Below are 24,214 nucleotides of genomic sequence, written 5' to 3'. Positions count from 1 at the left end.
AACCTTTGAAATTCACAGACAAAACCATAGGATTCAGGCACGTTATAGTTAGGAATTAGCATTTAAAAAACCTCAGAAATTCACTGAAAAAACCAAAGGTTTCAGGGGTGTTATAGTTAGCAGGACTTTTCACTTGTACAAAACCATTGCAATTCCCCCGTTATAGTTAGTTCAGCTAACTATAACTCGCGCGCCCGCAATGCACTGCTGATGACGTCACATATTACATCACTCATGACATGGTCAGTGACATCACTCATGACATCACTGATGACATCTCAAATGACGGTGCGCGCACGGTGAAAAATCTGAAAAAAAAATATTAATAAATACATAACTTAGCATTTAAAAAACTGTACAAATTCACTTAAAAAACCATAGGTTTCACACATGTTATAGTTAGCTGGACATTTCCTTCATAAAAAAACAATGAAATTCCCCCGTTATAGTTAGTGCAGGCAACTATAACTCACGCGACGGCAATCCTCTGCTGATGACGTCAGATATTACATCACTGATGACATATGTGTCTTTCTGAAAAATAAATATTTGTAATATATGTATAGCTAAAGATTAATGGATGAAGACATGGGTAAATAGGTGTCTAAATACAGTGATGTAATATCTGACGTCATCAGCAGAGGATTGCGGTTGCATGAGTTATAGTTGCCTGCACTAACTATAATGGGGGAATTTCATTGGTTTTTTACGAGGGAAATGTCCAGCTAACTATAACATGTGTGAAACCTATGTTTTTTTTTAGTGAATATATATATATATATATATTTTTTAGATTGGATTACCACATACTTTTGCCCCACATTGAGTTAAAATTCAGTTCCTTTTTTAGGCATTGGTCTGGTAATTTGGGAAGTTGATACTCTGAGGGCATAAATATTTGTTTTAAAAAAGATTGACATTATTTAATTCTATAAAATTAATATTTAAAAAAATAATTTTTTACTTGTGTTAAATCAATGTAGCAATAAATCTATATTTGCACTAAAAGTGTTTGTTTACATTTTTGGAAGGATATTTTTAGATGGATGTATACAGTGCTTTTTTTCTTCATCACCAGATCCTTCACTATCTGAAACATCTGCACTTTAAAACGAGCACTGGAACGGAAATTTTCTTTGATGCAAACGGAGACGCCCCAGCAACCAGCGACATACTGAATGTGCAGATATCTCAAGATGAGGAATTTAAGCTATTAAAAGTAGGAAAATTAGACCCAACTGCACAAGATGGTGAAGACATCATCATCAACACTACCACCATCCTGTGGAGTGATGGGTCTTCTCAGGTGAGATTATTGGTATGTGTACAGGCATGTAAAAAAGCAGTAGCACCACAAATCTAAATAACCTTTCTTAAGAAATGTCTTATTGCCGGGTCCTGACATGTCATCACAGCAGGTAAAATAGATGCTGTACACTCACCTTGGGGGAGGACTCAATCCAAAAAGAATCCAAATTTGAGAAATAAAAGTAATTCTTTGTAAGTGTAAGTATAATGCAGTTTGTATGGATAAACTTTTAACTTTCGATGATGCATCTAGAATTGTAAAACAATCAATCCAATCCATTAAAGAGATTCTAGATTTCTTGTATCTGAACATCTAGCAGCAAGATTCCATGCTGCGTTCCAATGCATTTCAGGCATCACAGTGCCTTTCCTCAGGAAAAGGAGCTTAAAACGAATAATGTGACATTAATCAAGGAAACCCTGAAACATTCTTTATTTTATCTTATTTCCGTTTCTTAATATAATGCACAACTCCCAGAGGAGTATCTCAGAGCTGTAGTCATCAGGCAGTTAAAGCATTCTAAATCAACCAAGTTTTAAACATATTCTTGAAGTTTATAAAATCTGTGCAGGTGCAAAGATTAAGAGTGAATTTAATTTAGTGGTATGGGGCCATGTATGAAAAAGGTCTCTCCCCAGATCTTGAACTGCAAATACATTTATGACGTTACATCACATACATTCACAACGTGGCATTTTACAACGCATTCGTTACAATGCAAGTTGTTACAATGACTTACTCTGGAGGGTGCTGGACTTACTATTCCAACTCCAGCCTACGTAACAGTAGAGAAGGTGTTGGGATAGTAAAACATACTATTCCTTAGTTTAGAGCGCCATCCAGCGCAAGTCGTTGTAACAACTTGTGTTGTAATGACCGCTATATAAACATAGCGCGGTGTAACGACCGCGTTGCAAAGGTCATTCTTCGGAGCACTAGTAGTTCAGGCAACTGGTTATAAGAGCCTGGACAAGGCTTTTTCTGGAATTGTCCGGGAACCAAAGAAGAATGTTCTAGGAACTTCATTGTGTCATTGCTTGATGATCATGGACAGTGATTGATTTATTTTCACTCCAAGATTTTTCACCAACTGCTTAGGTGCAGGGGCTGGACTAAATATGAGAGGCCACCTGTCCGTGGGCTATATCTCATTGACTTTACCAAATAACATTATCTCAGTCTTCTCGCTGTTTAGTTGGAGGCACTTGCTATTCATACAGACTGTGGTTTCCATCTTGCAACCCGCAAATTTAGCTTTAACTTTATCTGGGACAGGGCCAAAGGAATGAGAATGAGTGTCATCTTCATATGATATGATCTCTACACCGCACAATCTCACAATTTCAGCTAGCGGCACTATATAGATATTAAAAAGTGTTGGGATCAGGTACAATTCCTGGGGGACCCAATTATTAGTATACATCCTTCTTGACTTGGAGGGGAAAGGATAGACATTTTATGTGCGGTTGTCCTTGAGCCAATGTAGTGCTCTGCCATGGAGACTATTAGGACTAATGGGGTAATCCAGTGTCCACCGAAACCTGGGGAATCTAGTAGTATGAAGCAACAGTTGGTTCTGTAGGGCAGTAAGATATTATTTTTCAAATCTCTTCATTTCTTGTTTAACTAGGAATGAACAAATAAATGGTGTAACACAGCGGGTTAATAATAAAAAAATAAAACCAAAGTTTTTTTAAGTATAACACGGTATATTAATACTCATATAATGTGGAGGATTGCAAATAATAGAGTTATCACAATAACACACAGGACTGTTACTTAACATTTATAATAAAGAAAATGTAATAAATTCAAAATCAACACGGTGTATCACAACTGAAAGAAATTGGGGAGAGGATGTAGCCTTATGGCTAGAGCGGACAACTTCAAAGCTGGGGAACCTGGTTCGAGTCACGGCAATGACGTTCAACATCCTGTGATTCTGGGCAAATTACTTAATCTCCCTATACCTAGCAAAAAAATTTATGTGTCCATTAGTAACAAAACTTGTGCTCATGTAAAATGCTCTCATACCTGATTTTTCGGGTCTAGTTTGTGTATATATCAAACTCTATGAAAAAAAGGAAAGGAAAGAAAAAAATACATTAAATACACAAGACATTGCATATTTTAACATAAAATACAAAAATAACTCCAATGGGTGTCCATATGAAGCTCATATATGTCTGAGCATATGTCCTTATTAATTGGATGTGGGATATGCTCAACAAAGGTAAGGAACACCTATATTAATCTTCGACGTTTCAACCTGATAATTTTGTGTGCTCACATCAAACATCCCCATGGGTCTTCATCAGAACAAAGAAATAGTAAGTGCGGCCTGGTGCAAGTGGATCCTGAATTGGCTTCCTGTTCAAACCACAAAAATAGTATCCACAGGGAGTAGGCCCTTAAGATTTGTAAAACTAGGGTCCTTAAGAACCTAGTAGGTCTTAAAAATGCTATTAAAATCAGCGTACGAAGAGAGACTTCTTGTCGACTCCCAAATCGGTATGGCAAATTAACCAATAGCCTAGAGATCCAGAGCGGATTCTCCTACTGGGTAATCAAGAGTGGATGAGTCACATCTTGACTGTTGGGAAACAAATCAATCCTCCTAGGATCTCTAAGGTATTGGTTAATATGTAATATGCAGATTAGAATGGAATGGGAGACCGTGTCAAAGGTGGCAGATAGATCCGATAGCACTTACATGACTGGAGTTCTTGTATCTAAAGAGACACTGATGTTATCAGTGACTGCTAGCAATACAGTCTCAGTAATGTGTAGCTCTCTGAAACCAATTAAGAGGGGCCTAAGATCTTATGCTCTTCAATAATCGATCTAAGCTGTTTAATAATATACCTTTCTAGGGTGTTTGCATGGCGAGGTCACAGCAAGATCATTCTGTAGTTGGAAAGGATATCAGAATTGGCGGAGGTGCTTTTAAGGAGTGGAGATACTTGGGCACATTTCCACTCACTAGGCCCTTTGCAGTGGCTAGTGAGGGACTAAACGTTTCCTTCTTTGCTGGTGCCAGATGGTTAGCTAGGCTGACTGTTATCCAAAGAGGACATGGGTCCCGAGAAGAGCTTGATTTGGCGGCGGCAAGCATTTTCTGCACCTGATCCACAGACAAGAATTCAAAATCACTCAAGGCAGCTATGGCGTTTGGGTGAAGATGACTTATGTCAGGTTCCATTCTGAAAGCCTGAAACCGGTCCTAGGATGCTTGTTTCCAGTTCAGGGAGGACCTGGCCTGGCAGTTTGGGCTGGGCTGTTCCCATTGGGCGCAGGGTCAAGACTGATTTGCATATGGCTGGGTCCAAACTGGATTGTAATGGTGAGCAAAAGAACAATGGAGTTAGGCCCAGATCTCTGTAGAGGGTGAATGTATGACATTGTTCTGCATTCTGTCCATCAAGTGTTCTTTTTGCAGGTTCCATTCTAAGTCATTCTGGACTGACTGAAAAGTTCCTGTAGATTGTATTAATTCTAGCTTCTAAGAAGTCAGCTAAGTCATCACAAAAGATTTGGTAGGCCACAAAAGGGGAAAGGCAGGCACTTGGTTTCACAAAGCTTTTTAGTGCTTTGTATAATTCTTTTTTGGAATTACTAACATTGGCAATTGTAGAGGTTATGTGCAGTTTCAGTTCCACCTCAATCAAATGATGGCAAATTACCTAACCTAATCCATTATTCTACTTTATGCGCAGAGGATTTTGTGAGGCGCCATCGGTATTCAAGATGTTTGCAAGTCGATTGGTCCCAACGCAGGGTGTCTGTGTACCATGGACCTTGATTTCCAGAGGAAGCAGAAACGTTTTTTTTAAGAGGAGCTGTTTGGTCAATTGTAGTTATTAAGGAGTCATGGTAGGCGGGCAGAACAGTGTCAACATTTGTGTAGGTTGCTATTGAGGTTTCATGAAAGGCCCTAGTAAAGGTGGCGGGAATGACTGTTTTCCAGGTGCAAAGAGGTCTGCTGACTTCTTTATTAGGTTTTACCAGGGCTTTCTTATGTGGGATGGTAAACTTATTCCAATGGTGATCCGACCAAGTGATTGGAAGCAGAAGTTCAAGTTACTTCTGCAATATTTGTAAATATGAGATACAGCTTGTGCCCTGTCCTATGAGTAGGGTCAGATTCTATATGCTTGAGCACTACTATCTACAGATCTGTTAATAGTTGGGTACTCCTAAGACTTCAGTGTTCTCACCTCATCCTTAAAGAATATCTAGCTACTGTTATGTTCTATCCTCGCAGAAATGTGTTTAAAACTCTTGCCTTAAGTCAAAACAACGATAACACGAAAATTACCCTTTATGACAACTTAAAAAAACATCCGATGCACTGTTTCTGTGAGCGCACCTGTGTCGCCAAATACATCTAACATCAACTCAAAGCTAACCCAATGAATAATACAATCACTAAAACTTGCTTCATCCTAATTATTGTGCTAAAAAATACCATTCATGCTCAACAAACCTAATGGTTAATGAATGAGCGCTAACCCAATGGTGACTGAATGAGCGCTACCCCAATGGTGGATGATTGAGCGCTAACCCAATGGTGAATGAATGAGTGCTAACCCAATGGTGAATGAATGAGCACTAACCCAATGGTGAATGAATGAGCACTGCTTCATGACTGGCTAAATACCACCCCCCTGAGTAAAACCGCATGGCACGTCATACAGAAATGGACTTAAAAAAATACCGGAGGTGAAAGGGGCACAAAATCAAGTGGGAGTCCATTGTTTTACAATGGAAGCTCACCTATGTTACCGCTTAAGACAATAAGTGATGGTAAACTTGCTACATCTCTGTAAACACCGCTGCGGGTGCCCATCATGAAGGAGGGTCCTAGTGGCACACCTCCTTTTACATCAGTTCTTTATGATGCAAATTTGTAGTCCAATCCCTTTGCCCATGTGATGCCATATTGGAACCGGTGCTGAAAATAATGTTTTAAAAAACTGCGGGAAAGTCCAGAGAAAAGCTAAAAAATGTCAAGAATAAACATGAAGAATAAAATTAAAGAATGTGAGTGAACTCGTGAATCAAACATAACTCCAAGTGAACATGGAAGTGTGATCTCCAGACTCTGAAAACCCGATGGGAGTACTATACTGAAAACAGATGGCGGGCACGTTAAATGCTCCAAATTGATTAACAAAACTAAGCTGCCATTTGAGATACTAAACGCGCTCCGTGCTACCGTGCCGCCATTGCGACCAGTAAGTAGGAAGGACAATTTACACTGCTTGGAGAGAGAGGAGTCACCTTCTGTATGTTGATCCATTCTGGGGTCATTACATCAAGTACCACCTTCAAATCCAGACCCAGGGAGGTGTTTGCTTTTCACCCTTGGCACCTCGCTGTTCTGGAGAATTGGACGACCACCGGGGACTAAGAGTCCGATAATCCTCTGCTTGGTAACCAGCTAAACTGGATTAGTGCTTTATAAGTGTGTGGGTGTCCCACTGCTGTGAGGAAGAGGAGCCGCCTGTTGATCCATTGTTTGGGGTCATTACATCAAGTACCACTTTCGAATCCAAACCCAGGGAGGTGTTTGCTTTTTACTTTGGGCTCCTCACTGTTCTCTGGATGGTAATTATTAACTGGAAGTTTTTATTTTTTATTGCTTACTGTTGAGATGGCAAAGGCAAGGCTACGGAGTCCCTCCCTGGGAAGAAGAAGAACATTTCCCAGGATGTTTCTGAATTAATACCATCTACTTCCATGCTAATAAAACACTCAAGGGTGTAGATATATTAACTTAGGAGATGAAATCCCTCCTGGGGAGAAAGGGCACCCAGAGACCAAAAGTTGAAAAAAAGAGAGGCTGGGAAAATAGCCTCAATATTTACCACAAACGGAAACCTAACTTCCTGCCCCTGAGTGATAACCTTTCTCAGAAGCCTGAATCTTAGGGCTGAATGAGAGTAATCCTCCTACAATTGGTCCATTAAATAAGGGGGTAATTCTGATTAAGCCTGTGATTGTATGTTGTAATAGATTTTCCTTACTTATAGCCACTCAATCTGAATCTGGTAATGTGGGTTCGGGGAGGTTGGGAGCGAAACTCATATAATGACTGCAAAATATGGGGCTAGCCAGACAGTGCATATGGGATCTGGTAGTGATGAGGGAATGGATATGTTGAGAATTATCGCTCTTGTCAAAAGGTTGCTGAAATTATCCAATGAGGCATACTCTAAATTAGTAGCCGAACAAACTGGAAAATTGGTTCGGATAGCTAGAGGCAAGCCCCCTCACAGAAGGCTATACGATCAGCACCTGAACCTCATGAGGTGTGACCACTTCTCCAGGCTTCCCGACCCCCTGGCAAATTTTTGCAACCAACTAAGAAGCAATAACCATACTCAAGTACAAGCATGATCGGAGGGTCAAGACCTCCTTGAGGGGGTTAATACCGCCCATATATAGCACATAAGAACGCAGTAAACTCTTGGAAGGGCCAAGCAGGTTATAGCAAGAGACTGAAATTTATTTGACCAAGGTCCCAAAATCACCTGAGGGGTCGAGGAAGGATGAGGTTTTATTAACCAACAAATGTTTTCACTATATAAGATCTACACAGAATTGTTATTCAATCATATGCGAAGATATCACAGCTATAAAGAGATCCCATGACCCTTCAACCAATGGGGAGTCATTTGATTATATTGACATCTGGCTCAAAGATTGTAAAATGGCAAAAAGGCCTGTGGGCTTGCCTCCGAGGAAAAAAAAAATAGGAACCCAAATTCGGACTTTTATATGGGTGTTGATCACCTGCAACATGCAACCATTTCTTGAACTCCAGGAATGCCAGATCCCCCTGTTTCACTTATTTTGGGAGAGGCAGAAGCGTTTTCGAATCCTTTCCAAAGACTAAAGCAGGCAAAATAAATATTCTGACCTAGAATGTGGCTAGCTTATGCCCCTAGTTTAGTAACCCTGATTGGGGACTGTTTATTAACCGATTCGATATTAGTTTACTTCGAGAGACTCTGTAGATGGATCAGGCTTTTTACTGTTTTTTTGTACCAGCAACCACCAATGTGGCTAGCTTATGCCCCTAGTTTAGTAACCCTGATTGGGGACTGTTTATTAACCGATTCGATATTAGTTTACTTCGAGAGACTCTGTAGATGGATCAGGCTTTTTACTGTTTTTTTGTACCAGCAACCACCAATGGTAGGGAACGCCCCTCCTTTGGTCTCCTAGTATGGATACTCACCTCTCTGAATATATCCTCACACCCCCTAAGTATACCATCCTCAGATATACTAGGTATAAAAATTGTTGGGGAGAATACATCTGTGACCACCTGTGAAATGTGTATAATTGGGGCATTAGATGGAGCAGAGAAACCCCAGTTTTGAAACAACTGCGGGTATACCTTGAGATGTGTAATTGTGAAATCCATATCACCCTGTAATTATTGAGGGCGACTTCAATACTTCATTTGAACCACTAGATAGTGATGGTTATTTACTATCCGAGGTGGAAGATGAGGAATTGGGGATATCTGCCCTCGAGATTCCACTTGTAGAGAGGTGGACAGAGGTAGCATACCAGTCGCTCTTACTTATGTTAGCTGGTGGTTTGAGGAGCTTCAATGGGCAAACAAAGTCAGACTTACATGCCTTACATACCTATAATCAAATTGGTCGTACTAGTAGGATAGATTATATACTGCTTTCCATTTCTTTGTGGAAATTTGTTGATGATAGCATGATAGTTACTAGATCCGATAGTGGCCATAATGATGTTGTTTGTAAATTGTCCAATTTGATTGCCCATCATGAGTAAATCCCATTATCTTGTGTTAACAATTTAAAACCAGCAAATGACAACTGGAGGCTTAAATGGGCTAATGTAGTATCTTGGCCGGAGTTAGCAATGGCTATGACTAAGGTATTGAAGGAGGGGATAGAGAGTCTGAAGGGCCTCATTACCCGAACTCAAGACAATTCAAGCAAAGCTTTTTTTAAACTTTGGGGGGGCTGCTTTATACAAGGCCAATGGAAACCTATGCAAAGGGGAAATGTTTCTACTGTATAGTACAATAATGATTACAATCTAGCTAAGCAACAGTTGTGCAAAGCCTTGAAAGATAAGGATCCAGTGCAAGTACAATTGCAGAGAGAATTGTACAAGCAGGCTCAGGTTAAAGCTTGTACTAGTTGGGGAAATCAAATTTTGGGTAAACTATATAAGGCTGTGATTTCTAGGGATGTTAAACGATGTTGGTACTTGTAGCCAATATGGGGCAGAACCCCAAAGATCATCTGGCTAATACTAATAGTATACTGACTTGTCTAAACTATTTGACTTTGCATCGGGTCTATTTAGGGGTGTGTCCCAAAAGCACCTGGTAATAAGGTATGTTCATTAAAAACTATGTTATCATATGATGAAACCCTAGCTGCAATTAATTGTGTTGCTTTAGCGAAAGCTGCAAGTCCAGACGGAGACTCAGGTTATTTGTTTTGTGCAGATGCTGAGAGTTGGGCTATTTATAACAACATCCTGTACAATGCAATTTTTAAGGGGGCACTAATACCTGACAGCTGGAAAGCTGCAGAGATAGTGCCAGTATACAAAAAGGGGCTCCTGAGATTCACCCATAATCTATAGGCTCATTCGTTTGATTGATGTTTTGCAGATGGTATTTAGGAGGCAGGTCTTAAAGAGACTTTAGGATTACATTGATGAGACAGAGGCTTTGTCACATCTGCAAACAGGTTTTCAGAATGGAATTCAGGTTTATGGCCATTTATTGGAAGACTCCAAAAGTTGTACTTATATATGGTCTTTGTGGACCTTAAATCTGCACTCGACCTTGTCCCTAGGCAACACCTTTGGAGGTGCTACAACATAACAGGTTCCCTGAAGATTTACTAAGTATCATAATTCGATTACAAGTGGATACATACTCATAGGTTAGATGGGGCCCACTGGGGGAGTTACCAAGACAGATAGCAGCTCCCAAAGGGTTCTGCCAAGGCTGCGTATTGGCCTGACCCCATTCTCCATAAGTTTCAGTGGTGTGGTCACTTATCTGACAAATCTTGACGGTGATGCCCAAAAGATTGCAGGAAAGAAAGTTCCACTCTTGTCAGCAGATAATACTCTGTTAGTGTCGAAGAACCCAATGGGCCTATAGACACTACTTGATCGGTTCTGTACAGAAAGAGGGCTGATAATAAACCAATCAAAAACTAAATTTATGACTATTCACTCCCATAAGTCTTTTAGGGGAAGCATGATGTGGAGGGTTCAGACCTAGCAAGAGTCTTAGAAGTTGACTACTTCGGTGTACGGTTCAACCAAAAATTTCCTGGTCTCTATCCCAAGAAGCCTATCTTTGTAGATGTAGGAACGCAATCCCACCTGAGTTAGAACCATCTAGGGGGTAATGCTAAGGGGTAACATTTGAGCGGATTCTGTGCCATAGAACACTTCTAGAATGCCACATATAAGTGGAGGACACAAATATATACATACATACATTGAGGCTGTAGGTTGGGGGTGCTGGCTGATGCACTTGCTGCATCTCCAATAGAGATGAGAAGAGCTGGTCTATGGTTCAAGAAACAGCCAAATAGGTAATAGGTAATAGGTTTCACAAGAAGGAATAATAGGAGCTGGGCATTGATAATGATATGATGCTGCATAGTTGTGTCCTTTCTTCTATTGACCATGATCAGGGAATTTACACTGATCTCTTTCAGAGCGATGGCTATTTTGTCAGTATGGAAAAAGTCTGTGTTGAAAATTCTATTCTAAACTATTTTTTTAGTACAAGAAACAGACATCAGTCCTTCCTTATGGATGAGACATTCTTGGCCTTATCTCAATGTTGCCTTCCTAGATATTTCTCATGGTTTCATGACGGGAACTGATGCTATCTTCTAAACAGTGTCTAATTAGATGCCGTAAACATATTCTGTATCAAACTGTGCAAAGTACAATTGTTTTATAGAAATCTTGTCGAGGGTTTATTTACCTTTCATTGCAATTCAATCCACTTTTAAGTTCATATCAAATTTACTGGCGTCTAATTCATCCAAGTCCTTTGTGGAGTAAACAGGATCACTCCTCTCTCTTCACAAGTATTTTCAGTTTATACTTTCAAGGTGTGTGTCTTCATGTTTACATGTTCTGATGTTTCCTTTTTCTCATCTTCATGTCTCAGTCTCTGACCGGTCACCACTCTCTTTTCTCCCCAGGTCCCCCGCTCTGTCTGCAGTGAGAGTTGTCCCCCTGGGTACAGGAAGGCTGCCAGACAGGGGGAGCCCTTGTGCTGCTTCGACTGTGTCCTCTGCTCCCAGGGAGAGATCAGCAATGGCACAGGTGGGTTAATCCTTCCTCTTCACTGCATCCTGTGCTTCAGAGAACAGCTCAAAGTTGCTAAGATTTGTATTTAGTAAGATTGTCAATTTTGTCTTCAGAATACAAGCTTTGATGATACACAGACTGGCACCTTTTTTATTTACTGTCAATTAGAAGAGTATGAAGTAGCATAAATATACTATGTTAGGTGATCATTCAGTCAATTTATAGCTTGAGGGTCTATCTGAGTGAACCAATATTGCTCAAGTAATTCCTCATTGGAAGTTTACCTTATCAAAAAACTGTAATAAGTTCCCCAAGTCTGTTCAAGGTTCAAAGTCAGAGACCTAAAATTCATAGGGGCATATCAGCAAGGGCCGGCGACAAATATCGCTAAGTGCACTTAGCGCTAGGATCATTATCGCTGGCTAGCGTGGATTTTTATCGCTGAGATAGCGTGCTATTAGCAATGCCTATCTCATTAGAGATGCAAAGGTGGGCGTTATGGGAAAGGGAGCTAAAGCAAGGAATCACGCGTTAGCGTGACCTTGATGATTAAGCGATAAAATTATCGTCGCTGTTCGTCCGAAAACGGACGCTAAAGCGGCGATAATTTGTCATCGCCAGCTTGCTGATATGCCCCTGAGTTTCCAATAATGGCTCAGAAATTCTGTGCCATAGATTGTCCAAAACCAATCAGGAAAGCAAGAAAGCTAAAAGTAATTAAAAGCAAACTGCATTTCTAAAGTTCAGAAAACAAATGGATAAAACTTACTTCAATTAATTGAAAATCAGATTTCTCATAAGCAAACCAGTAATAGAGCATAGAAAGGATGTGTGGGGCTGACCTGCCTGTAAAGCTGCATTACTAAAGAAGCAAAACACCCAGCCAGACAAAAGACGTGCCTCAGTCAACACCCTTCCTTGCACAACCAGAGGGAATCTGCGATGTGCACGATCCCACTTGGAAAGGTGTAATCTAATACACATTACTTAAATGTGATATAATAATACAGCTCTGCCCCTCCACTGCACAGCCACATGTCTGGATATCAAATTGTAATATGACACCCACTAAAAAGGAATCAACAAAAACTGCTAACAACAATTATTTAGCACAAAACACACATTACCAAGTGCCTGGAATGGCATACCTCTTGTGGATACAGCTCCTGACAAGAGTACCTTTGTTGGAGTGTCCAAGCCAAAAATAATTGGGTCCATAAACACATGATCCAATTATTTTGGACCTGGAGACACTGGGTCCATGCTGCTCAGTGGAGCTGTGGGGGCTGTGAGCAACTGCTGCACCCGGCCTCCCTTGCTTGCATACTGCAGAACGGAGTTCCCCCCAGCTGATGCAAAGCCTGATCTGCCCTCCTACTACACCCTACCCCAGCCATCCTGTGGCACTGAGAGAAAAGACCTTCCACACATTTACCACCTGCTCCAAGCAAGTGGTAACTGTGTGTAGATTAGGGCCTCTTTTTCCCCAGAAGGAGGAAAATGGACCTGATATTTCCTTGTTCATGCATTATTCCTCATTCATAAACTCACAGAGAGAAACTAGACAGTGTAATGAATTCTGGCTTTGGTATCTACACGTGGAGTTAACCGAAAACTTAAAATGAGGCCCAATTTTCTAAAAAATTGTTTCTAAGCAGAAAATGACAACAAAGAGTTCCTGGCACTTGAAGAGCAAAGGGATTCAGCTCAGACCATCAACGACATTAGGACATGGGATAGCAATGGGATGTGGCTGCAAAACAAGACCAAGAACATCAACACCCAAACATGCCATACAATTTCAGTAGAACAAATGTTACAGAGTACCAGCAAATATAACTCAAGCATCATATGTTATAAAAATACATAATTTATTCTTCTGCCTCTTATCGGAATCATTTCAGTTGAGCAATTTTTAATTAGGCAAACTTTTAAATATTTAATATTGAACATAATTTTTGTAAATTTTGTCACACTTTAATAAATGTATTTACTTTCCCCTATCTTTAACTATAAGAGATCTTCACAATCAAGATGGAGCTTTCTGTATGTTAAATGACAGGGGAAATGTGCCCTATATTTTTCCATCAACAGTTCTTTTTGCATTTGTCACCCCAAGGGGGACGGGTATGCTCAGACGTGAGTCCCGTGCTCTCCATGCCATTGGTATCAGGCTATCCTGGCTGAAGAGGGGTGAAACCCCGAAACCGGTCCTAGGATGCTTGTTTCCAGTCCAGGGAGGACCTGGCCTGGCAGTTCGGGCTGGACTGTTCCCATGGGGCACAGGTTCAAGACTGATTTGCATATGGCTGGGTCCAAACTGGAATGGCATGGAGAGCAAAAAAATGATGGATTTAGGCCCAGTTCTCTGTACCGGGGTGAATGTGAGACATTGTTCTGCATTCTGTCCATCAACAGTTCTTTTTGCATTTGTCACCCCGAGGGGGACGGGTATGCTCAGACATGAGTCCCGTGCTCTCCATGCCACTGGAATCAAGCTATCCTGGCTGAAGAGGGGTGAAACCCCCAAACCGGTCCTAGGATGCTTGTTTCCAGTCCAGGGAGGACCTGGCCTGGCAGTACGGGCTGGACTGTTCCCATGAGTCAGAGGGTCAAGACTGATTTGCATATGGCTGGGTCCAAACTGGAATTGCATGGTGAGCAAAAAAATGATGGATTTAGGCCCAGATCTGTGTACTGGGGTGACTGTATGAGATTGTTCTGCATTCTGTCCATCAACAGTTCTTTTTGCATTTGTCACCCCGAGGGGTATGGGTATGCTCAGACGTGAGTCCCGTGCCCTCCATGCCACTGGAATCAAGCTATCCTGGCTGAAGAGGGGTGAAACCCCGAAACCTGTCCTAGGATGCTCGTTTCCAGTCCAGGGAGGACTTGGCCTGGAAGTTCAGGCTGGACTGTTCCCATGGGGCACAGGGTCAAGACTGATTTGCATATGGCTAGCTCCAAACTGGAATGGCATGGTGAGCACGAAAATGATGTATTTAGGCCCAGATCTCTGTACTGGGGTGAATGTATGACATTGTTCTGCATTCTGTCCATCAACAGTTCTTTTTGCATTTGTCACCCCGAGGGGGATGGGTATGCTCAGATGTGAGTCCCGTGCTCTCCATGCCACTGGAAACAAGTTATCTTGGCTGAAGAGGGGTAAAACCCCAAAACAGGTCCTAGAATGCTTGTTTCCAGTCCAGGGAGGACCTGGCCTGGCAGTTCGGGCTGGACTGTTCCCATGGGGCACAGGGTCAAGACTGATTTGCATATGGCTAGGTCCAAACTGGAATGGCATGGTGAGCAAAAAAACAATGGATTTAGGCCCAGATCTCTGTACTGGGGTGAATGTATATCATTGTTCTGCATTCTGTCCATCAACAGTTCTTTTTGCTATATTTTTCTATAGCAGTACCTCCACCCCAAGTTGCAGAGATTTCCGTATGGAAAAGTATATGGAAAATGTTAATAAATTCCTTAAGCTTTATTTGGTTTTGCTTAATAATAATGTAAGTAATTTTATATATTTATTTTAAAAGTAGATCAAAAGGAAAGCATCTGCAGACAATTAGCAGAAAGTTGAATGAATAGAATAATTTAAATGTATTAACATAAATTAAAATTATTCTGCTAAATTTGATGAATAGAAAAAATGAAAGGTAATTGAATTATATTTTAACAGCACTTAATCTAGCATTGATTTTCAATAAAAAAACAGCTTTTAAAAAGTTTTGCAAATAAGTATAAATATGTATTCTTTTGAGATATTTTTTTACATTAAATTATATTTGTTTATATTTTTAACTAGTTCAAATTATTTACTTTAATTCAACATTATTTCCTATGGCGTTTTAGTTTAAACCCATACGTCCATTATTTTCTACAGGAGGCGTGGTAGCAGAATTTGTTACCATGTGTGGTGCTGAATAATATTTGTTTTTCACAGTAGTAAGATATACTCAAAAATGTGGCTCCACCCCTACAACTTGAATAACTTTATATTAGGATTTTCTGAATGGTCTAAATTAGAAAGGTTACCCAAAAGTTTAAGAGTTACTCCCCTTTGAAGTTTCACCAACTTATGTATCTACATGTCTCTACTTATATCCAATTGGCATATTTAATTTGCTTATAAGTGCCTTTTAAAGTGCTATACCACATACCCAGGGCCTGTAATTAAATGCTACCAGTGGGCCTGCAGCACATATTGTGCCATCCACTCGCCATTGCAGCCTGAATGCAGTTTTAAACTGCCATGTTGAATTGCCATTAAAACCTTGTTGCTAAGCCTTGAACTCCCTGTTTTATTACATATAAGTCACAGAGGCATACTAATCATAGCGTTTGCAACATATATTTTACAAATCAGTGGACAAGGACACAAACGTCTCAAAATTGTGAAAACAGGTGCCCGTGATAGCTCATTATTAGATTGAAAAGGTGCACAATCCTATCAAACCAATCTCTAAAGCCTTTCACAGTATTCCAGTGATATGAGTAACAAGGTCAAGGTGCCTGGTGTATCCCCAAGTCCTCCTGGTAAAAAGGATCAAGCTATCTACACAAACTTACACCCAAAAATAACACCAATAGAATCAGGCAATCAGGCATTAAACAACAGCAAATGTTATTACACAACATATCTAAAAAAATATATAGATATATTAATGAGCATCTCTGCTAGTCCAGGATCACAGAGAGCGGCATGCACTGTCTCTATGTCTGAAAGCAGAGCCAAATTACGAATACCTGTCACCTTCGTGTCATTTGGAAGTGACAAATGAAGGTTACCCGACTGGGACATACTGGGACCTTTCTGTAGAGACTGGACTCTAGCTTACTCGTGACAATATACATACTTTTACTAACTTGCTATCATGCAGGCTTTGAACTGAGAGGGTCTTGCTTTTTCATGTGTTTATTCTCTTAACTAGATATTTCAATAGCTGCTGAGTTATCACCAGTAGGTATAAATTGCATGTTATTATTTGGTCTCCTTCAGGATATAGCTCACAGTAATGGATTTCATTGGGAGCCACAGACGGAGAACATTTCTATAAAACCTCTATACTACAGGGAGGAAAGTACACACCTGATGATGAGAGTTACACATTGCCTTCCATCTGCAGGTGTTGAACCTGGCCCTCTCGGCAGGTTCTCCCCCAAACATTTTGCCTTTAACATCCACATGTTTGCTGGATTCAGTTTTGTTGGCCTTAGGACTCCGTGTAATTTACCACTGCTAACCTTTGTAAAAGTGCTTTTACTCACTCCCCTAAAACAGATTACATTGACTTATATCCAATTGGCATATTTAATTTGCTTATAAGTGCCTTGTAAAGTGCTATACCACATACCTAGGGCCTGTAAGTAAATGCTGCCAGTGGGCCTGCAGCACATATTGTACCATCCACTCGCCATTGCAGCCTGAATGCAGTTTTAAACTGCCATGTTGACTTGCCATTAAAACCGTGTTGCTAATCCTTGAACTCCCTGTTTTATTACACATAAGTCACTCCTAAGGTAAGTGCTAGATACCCCAAAGGGCAGGGTGTTGTGTAATTAAAAGGTTAGACAAGTAAAGTTAATTTTAACATGTCAGAGGAGTGAAGTTTTTCACTTCTGTGAGTCCTACCCTTCCCAAAGAATAATATTGGGGAATATATATTTCATTTGAGAAACTATAATTTCTATTTGGGAGCGGTTAGCATACTTTATTTCTTTGGAACTGCCATGAGAATCCCTATTTAATGGTAAAGTCTGTTTTTTAATTTCAATTTGGTAAATGGCGCTTTTAGCAAGTTAGCATTTTTCTGCCCTTGGCCTTTTTGTGCCTGCAGCCTGTCTTGGGTCACATGACTTGGTATTACTGACAGTTAGACTTTGTGAGATACTCTCAGACTCTCACACAATAAAAGGATTAGGTGTGCCTAGATGGACATCTGCTAGCAGGATGAGGGCGGGGCTAAGCACAAACTCACTTGTAACTGAATAGTGAGTTCTCTCATCCCTCACACAAAAGATCTATCACGTTGACATTGTCACTGCAGCCAGCTTAAACCAGAGCAAGGGGGTCAGGCAGTTCCATGCATATCAAAGCCACTGTCTAGAAGCTTCCCCCACCTTCCAGAATAAAGGTGCTAGGGTAATAAAAGGGAACCTCAGACACCAACTCTTCAGTACGCTTCTGAACTGCCAGGACAAGGACTGCTGTGCTGTTGAAAGAACTACTCTGCTGCACTACTGCCCTGATGGACTGCTGCTTCACTGAACTGCTGCCCTGCTTCCAAACTTTCCTCTTGCCTGGCAGTAGAACTAGACCTGCATCTTGAACTCAGGGCTGCTAGAGTGACTCAAGGGATAGTCTGCTGGTCTCCTGATATGAGCCCCAGGGACATAAAAGGCTCCATGCACCAGCACCTGGACACAGCTGAAATGAGTTCCTGCCCCCACCCCCCAAGTGGTGCACCTCAGCTCCTGGACACTTGGAGTGTCCTCAGAGAGCTGTAGTTGGAAATGTGGGCTCTTAGAGACCGCAAATGGATCAATTCACACCGACCTCACCACCCGCACCGCGATTCAGCACAAAGCTCCAGCAACTGCATCTTCATGCTACAGCATCGACCGCTGTGGGGGCTGTTAACGAAAAATGTGCCAGCAAGACTCGGTCTGCTCGTCACACTACTCTGGCTCCCGTGATGCTCTCCCCGCTCCTTTTGGCACCCTTCACCACAAATGGGACCCTTGGCGCTGACATGAGAAGGTAAACTTCAGCTGGCCTTATCTTGTGACTGTGGTCAACCTACTCTCAAGTGTCGCTCTCATGGGCTATCACTAAATTATCACTAAAGGCTTTAAGAATTCATAACTCTTATTCTACTGATTGGATTTTTGTTTTTTGGCGTTAAATATTTATTGAAATTGACTAAATATTTTTAATTTGGTGGGATTTTTCCTGTGTTGTATTTACACTTTATTATTGTTTGTGTGTTGCATAAATACTTTACACATTGCCTCTAAGTTAAGCCAGGCTGCTTTTTGTGCCAAGCCGCCCAGAGTTCAACACAGTTAATTTACTGACTTTTTGTGATTCTCCCTGCAGGGCTGTAGCTTGGCCAGGGCTCACACCCCCAGTCAACCAGCAACCCAATTCCTCAATACAGGTATTTTTTTTACAAGCAGTGGTTGTGTAGTCTCTATTGTTTCCATATTTAAACCATGCACACTAAATCTGATCCTTCCTTGTAAATCACTTATAGCCAGAGGAGCAGTTCATTCAGGCACCAGGAGCAGCACGCTATTTTATCCTTAACATAGTCACTAATAAAGTTGATCCAAGATGTTGAGTTTGCAGCTGTCTAAACTGGCCATCCCAGGATACATAGATGCAAAGCATCCTTCTCCCAAGATTGGGGCATCACTTCAAATGGCACACTGGTGATAGGATGAGGAGGAGGGATATGCCATCAATGTACAGTCTCGGGTACAGAATAACTCACTACATGCCACAATGCTGTGGCTGCACTGTGTGCATTTGCATGCACAACGTGGCAGGCACCCACGTCATCCATGCAAATGCAGGGGGGTACCTATGTGCCCCCCCAACCCCAACATCCAGGGGGCCCGCAATGGGCCACCAACTCCGGAATCCACATACCTTTCCGTGGCGGCAAAGCATCGGACGGTCTTTCCATCCGCCGTGGTCCCCCCGCCATATTATGAAATGGGAGGTGGGCGGGGTATGATGTAGGGTGGAACGCCACCGCCATGCGGGCGGTGGTGATCCGCCCTACATCATAATACACAAACCACATTGGGGCTTGTGCATCGTGAATAGGAACACGCATCTTTTTCACTCACAATTCATTGTCAGCCATGCCTCAACAACTCATTTTCCAGTGGGATTCTGATAGGATACATAACAATGGAAATAACTTTTTGGGAAAAAAAGTTAGTTTATCATCTTAGTTGCATTCAAGCATCATAGGGGCATATTTACAAGCCCCTGTCATCACAGGATCGTCACTTTTAATTATGTCACTGTGGCGATAGGGGCTTTGCCTTATTTACAAGGCAGAGTTAAGCCACCTAACGTGGCTTAACGCCACCTTGTAAATAATGCACTCTTTCCCGCTATACTTAGCGTTAAAGGGGTGGGCAGAGGGTGTTGCGGTGGGCTTTCCACCGCAACACTTATTGATTTTGACGCTGTCTACTACATACAAGAGTGCCGTAAAAAGGAGGAGGCACCTTAAGACCATCGAAAACCTGTTTTTTACATGGCGAAACGAGGAGAAATGCTTCATTTCTCCTCATTTTTGCCCTTTCTATGTGTGCTGCATTGTGCAGCACACATTGAAACAGCAAAAACGCCATGAACGAAGGTGCCCCTTCCTGCACATAAACAATCATTACAAAATGACGATTTGCAACTTCTATGTGTGCTGCTCAATGCAACCTACATAGAAATGTCAAATCACTATTTGTGATTTGTAGTCGTTTATGTGCAGGAAGGGGCGCCTCAATGCAGGAACCCTTGCACTTTGGTGCACGGGTGCCGGCATTGGTGCTAGGCAGCTTCCTTCAGTGCCAGCGCAGGGGGAAATGCAGGGATATGCCATATATTTGTAAATTCGGCTCATCACTGTGCTTCATGCCACGCTCAGCCATTCCCTTGTAAATATGTCCCATAGTTTTCTAATATTTTTGTGTTATAGTAAATAAGAATCCACTGCAATTCCCACAGAGGCAGTCCATTCAATAACCACAAACACAATGGACACAGAGTCACCAAAGTGTCAGGAGCAACAGAACTAGCATGACACGCCCTTTGACCTTTACAACCTCATAGGAAGTGAAATCATATAAACCTTGGCCCTGGTTCTTTCCAGGTAGGCATGTCACATGATCCAAATGTCACAATAATTGACATCAATGATGTTCCATAATATGATTAGTATAACAACATAACACAGGCAAATGTCTATTTGCAAACCCAGCGCAAAGTGTTAAGACAGGATTTACTATCCCACAAAAATTAGGATTTGCATTGGATGGTAACCAGAAGTTATTTCATGGATGGTGCATGGCCGCTCCCATACAACCACCCATGGCTGTTGATGCAAATCCTTATCTACAAACATAAGTAGACAGGAATTAGTGCCACAATCTTTAGCCAACTTGAGGCAGGTGTAATATGGAGAATTGTTTTCTTTTCTCCTTGTGTTTTTCTAATCTTGAAAGTGTGCTACATTGTACAGCACACATACAAAGTGGAAAAGCAAAAACACATAGGGGCAGATTTACAAGCCCCTTGCGCCACTTTTGCATCACTTTTAACATGGGAAAAGTGACGCAAAAGTGGTGCAAGGGGCTTGTAAATCTGCCCCATAGTTTTTGAATTGGAAGGAACCCCTTTCAGTACAAGCCTATGCTTTAGAGAACACACACACCTTCAGACTATGACACAAGGGTGTATGGGTTGGCGCATGGCTGTCAAAAGTGCACTAGCACATGGGGAGGAAAAACTGCTCCATATTGTAGTAGATATGGCACATTTTTCTTTCTCCATTTGCCGTAAGACAGCACAGTAATTTTGGTGGAGCATTTTCTTGTGCCAAACAGTAGTAAATCTGGGCTGCAATCACACACAATGTCACTCACTACCTGCCACTCCCTTTGAAACATACACACTTCACACTTGTTTATACTTATAGACACACTCTCATACATACACTTACTTTCACCCATAAGCACACATACAATATACATTTGAAATAATTGTACTTACCAAAGCTGCTACCAAATATCCTGTTCCAGCAAAGTGTGCTCTATTTTATTACAATAATAGTGTATACTAGAATATTATAGACTATTAGCATATGAAAAATGAGCATACAAATGTAATATGGAGCTATCCCTGTGATCTTGGCAAACATCTTGCCCCCTCTAAGCTGTAACTCCTGCCAACCCTTAAATTATGTCCATGCCAGAAACCAAGCTTTGATGAGGATACCTTGGCGAGGAAGCAACAAACTTGTTGATCATACAAGACTTTGATGTAAACTCTTTGCTAGATGAGACAAGAGGTGTGCTGAAACCCAGTCACTAATTTAATTAAGAATGTACTGTTAGTGTTTGAGAAACTGGGCAAAATCTCAGCTGTCTAGATTTAGGGGCATGAGAAAGCCCATGCTTTACTTATCAGTCTCATGTTGGTGTGGATTGAAATGGGCCCCTCCATTGTGGTATCTCACTTACTCACAGGCACGTTTAATGATTATTTTAGGCTAAACCCTGAAAAAATGAGTTTTTTTAAAAGGACATATATTAAGCAGTTTTTGTAATAAGAAATAAAAATAGAATTTATGCAAACATCTTTATTCTTTTCAGATGCAGTGAAATGCTTGAAATGTGTTGAAACCCAGTGGTCCAATAAGAGACATGATCGATGCGTTCAAAAGCAGGTTGAATTTCTAACAGTGGATGACCCCTTGGGTCTAATACTGGCCGTCTGTGCATCAGTTCTGACCCTGATCACTGCTTCTCTTCTGCTTCTCTTCAACAAGTACAAAGACACTCCCATCGTCAAAGCCAACAACCGGGAGCTCAGTTACCTGCTTCTCATCACCCTCATGTTCTGCTTCCTTTGCTCCTTCATGTTCATTGGTCACCCTACGAAGCTCACCTGCATGCTGCGACAGACTATATTTGGGGTGATTTTTTCCATCAGTGTGGCCTCTATTCTGGCAAAAACAATTCTTGTTGTTCTCGCTTTTAAGGCCACAAATCCCAGCAGTTCATCACGGAAGTGGCTGGGATCAAAAACACCATTTTGTATAGTTTTCTTCTGTTCGTTGATCCAAATTGTAATCTGTGTTTTGTGGCTAGCAAAGTCTCCTCCATTCCCAGAACTGAACATGAAATTGTACAAAGAGAAGATCATTTTTGAGTGTAATGAAGGAGACACCATTTTCTTCTACTGCATGCTGGGATACATGGGCCTCCTGGCCACAGTCAGCTTTATAGTGGCCTTTGTCTCAAGGGATCTCCCTGGAAGTTTCAACGAGGCCAAGCTGATCACCTTCAGTATGCTGGTGTTTGTCAGTGTGTGGATCTCCTTCATCCCGGCGTACCTGAGCACACGAGGGAAGTACATGGTGGGCGTAGAGGTGTTTGCCATCCTGTGCTCCAGTGCTGGACTGCTCGGCTGTATATTCTTTCCCAAGTGTTACACCATTCTCATAAGGCCTGAAAGAAACTCTAGGATATCTTTAGTAAGAAAACACAAAGTCAAAGAAGGATGATTGCCATTGATGAGTTATATTTTCTGGTACCCTGATAATTAATTAGGATGATTGACAATCATGATGACCATTAAAAGTGACATTCCAAAACCATGTAAAAATGTTCAACCACTATAAAAAAGCCTTAGGTAGGTGGTGGTGCAGGTATCTTCTACATATTTAACACTGTTATGTTTTATTCACGGCTATGAAGTCGCAGAGACTACTGACCTTTATCAAAGTGGGAGTTCTAGCATTTTTCACTAAGAACCTCATAGCAGGGTCCCAGTTAATGCTGATTCATACAGTAACTGGTAACGTTGCTGATCTATGATGTTTTACTCTGAGACTCCACCTGCCAGCAGGAACTGGAATTCCTCAACTAAAAGGGGATTCTCAGAGTCCCACAATGGGTGTGGCTAGCTAGCCAATATGACGGATGCGCTCCAGCGAGGCTCCACACACTTGTGCCATTATCCGTTAGCAATCCTGCACCGGCAGATGCATCTCCAGCCTAAACCTGCCTCACCTGCCTCCCAAAGTTATTCCCTACCAGCGCTTTCTTAGACAGACTTGCTAGATACCCAGGAGTCAGAGAGAGGTTATGATGGGATCGGGTAGCAGTGAAGGTGTGCGGCCTGAGATGGTGGCAGAGGGGCTACTTGCACACAGATTAGGGGCAGCACCACCACCACTGGATGATTTTGCTTACCCTGAATTGCCCCCCCAAAATGCTGCGCACACTTGTCAGAACCCCTGTGGGTGCCGCCATCGGGGACCGGCTGGATGGGATGATTTTGTTGGCCTAGTTGACACCAAAGCTACTGAGGTCCCTGCAGGACTGGTATAGGGTGCTGCTGAGGTGGACTGACTGTGAGGGAGAGTTGGCATGAGGGAGGTGGCATTGGACAGGAATGCTGACGCTGTTATCACTGGGCTGCTCCCCCCCTGTCCACGAATAGTCTCAGTAACCCAGAGGCCAGGTTCCGCAATGCAGAGGATTGGCCAGGACTGGCGTGACGTGCCACATGCCTAGGTCGACTCCCCTGCAGCAGTCCCTTGTGGTGGTGCCTGCAGAATTGCACACTGGCCTAGACCGCAAAAGGGCTGCTGCTTTTGACTGATGAGTGGGTGGGGGAATGGGGGTGTTGTCAGGCCCAGACCCCCAGGTCTATGGGGTTAACTGCTTGTGGCTTGCTCTGAACCTGTGGGGGCCCACCCTGGTTGGGCACTAGCAGGCCATTGTGGCTGGGCAAGCGGA

The 24,214-nt window shown here is 41.9% G+C and overlaps 1 protein-coding gene across 1 annotated transcript in view; it reads left to right on the top strand.

Annotated features, from left to right (window-relative positions):
- LOC146808527 (vomeronasal type-2 receptor 26-like) overlaps window positions 1-22,974 on the top strand; it is a 30,803-nt gene extending 7,829 nt beyond the window's left edge. Inside the window, exons 2-4 of the mRNA XM_085623979.1 lie at window positions 1,079-1,306; window positions 11,554-11,677; window positions 22,061-22,974. Coding sequence (XP_085480105.1) covers window positions 1,079-1,306; window positions 11,554-11,677; window positions 22,061-22,974 — 1,266 coding nt within the window. The remainder of the gene's footprint in view (window positions 1-1,078; window positions 1,307-11,553; window positions 11,678-22,060) is intronic.
- The last annotated feature ends 1,240 nt before the right edge of the window (window positions 22,975-24,214 follow it).

The sequence above is a fragment of the Triturus cristatus genome, chromosome 8, assembly GCF_964204655.1.
Source record: "Triturus cristatus chromosome 8, aTriCri1.1, whole genome shotgun sequence".
NCBI lineage: Eukaryota > Metazoa > Chordata > Amphibia > Caudata > Salamandridae > Triturus > Triturus cristatus.
The sequence above is the reverse complement of the archived record's forward strand: the minus strand, read 5'-3'. Positions and strand labels throughout refer to the sequence as shown.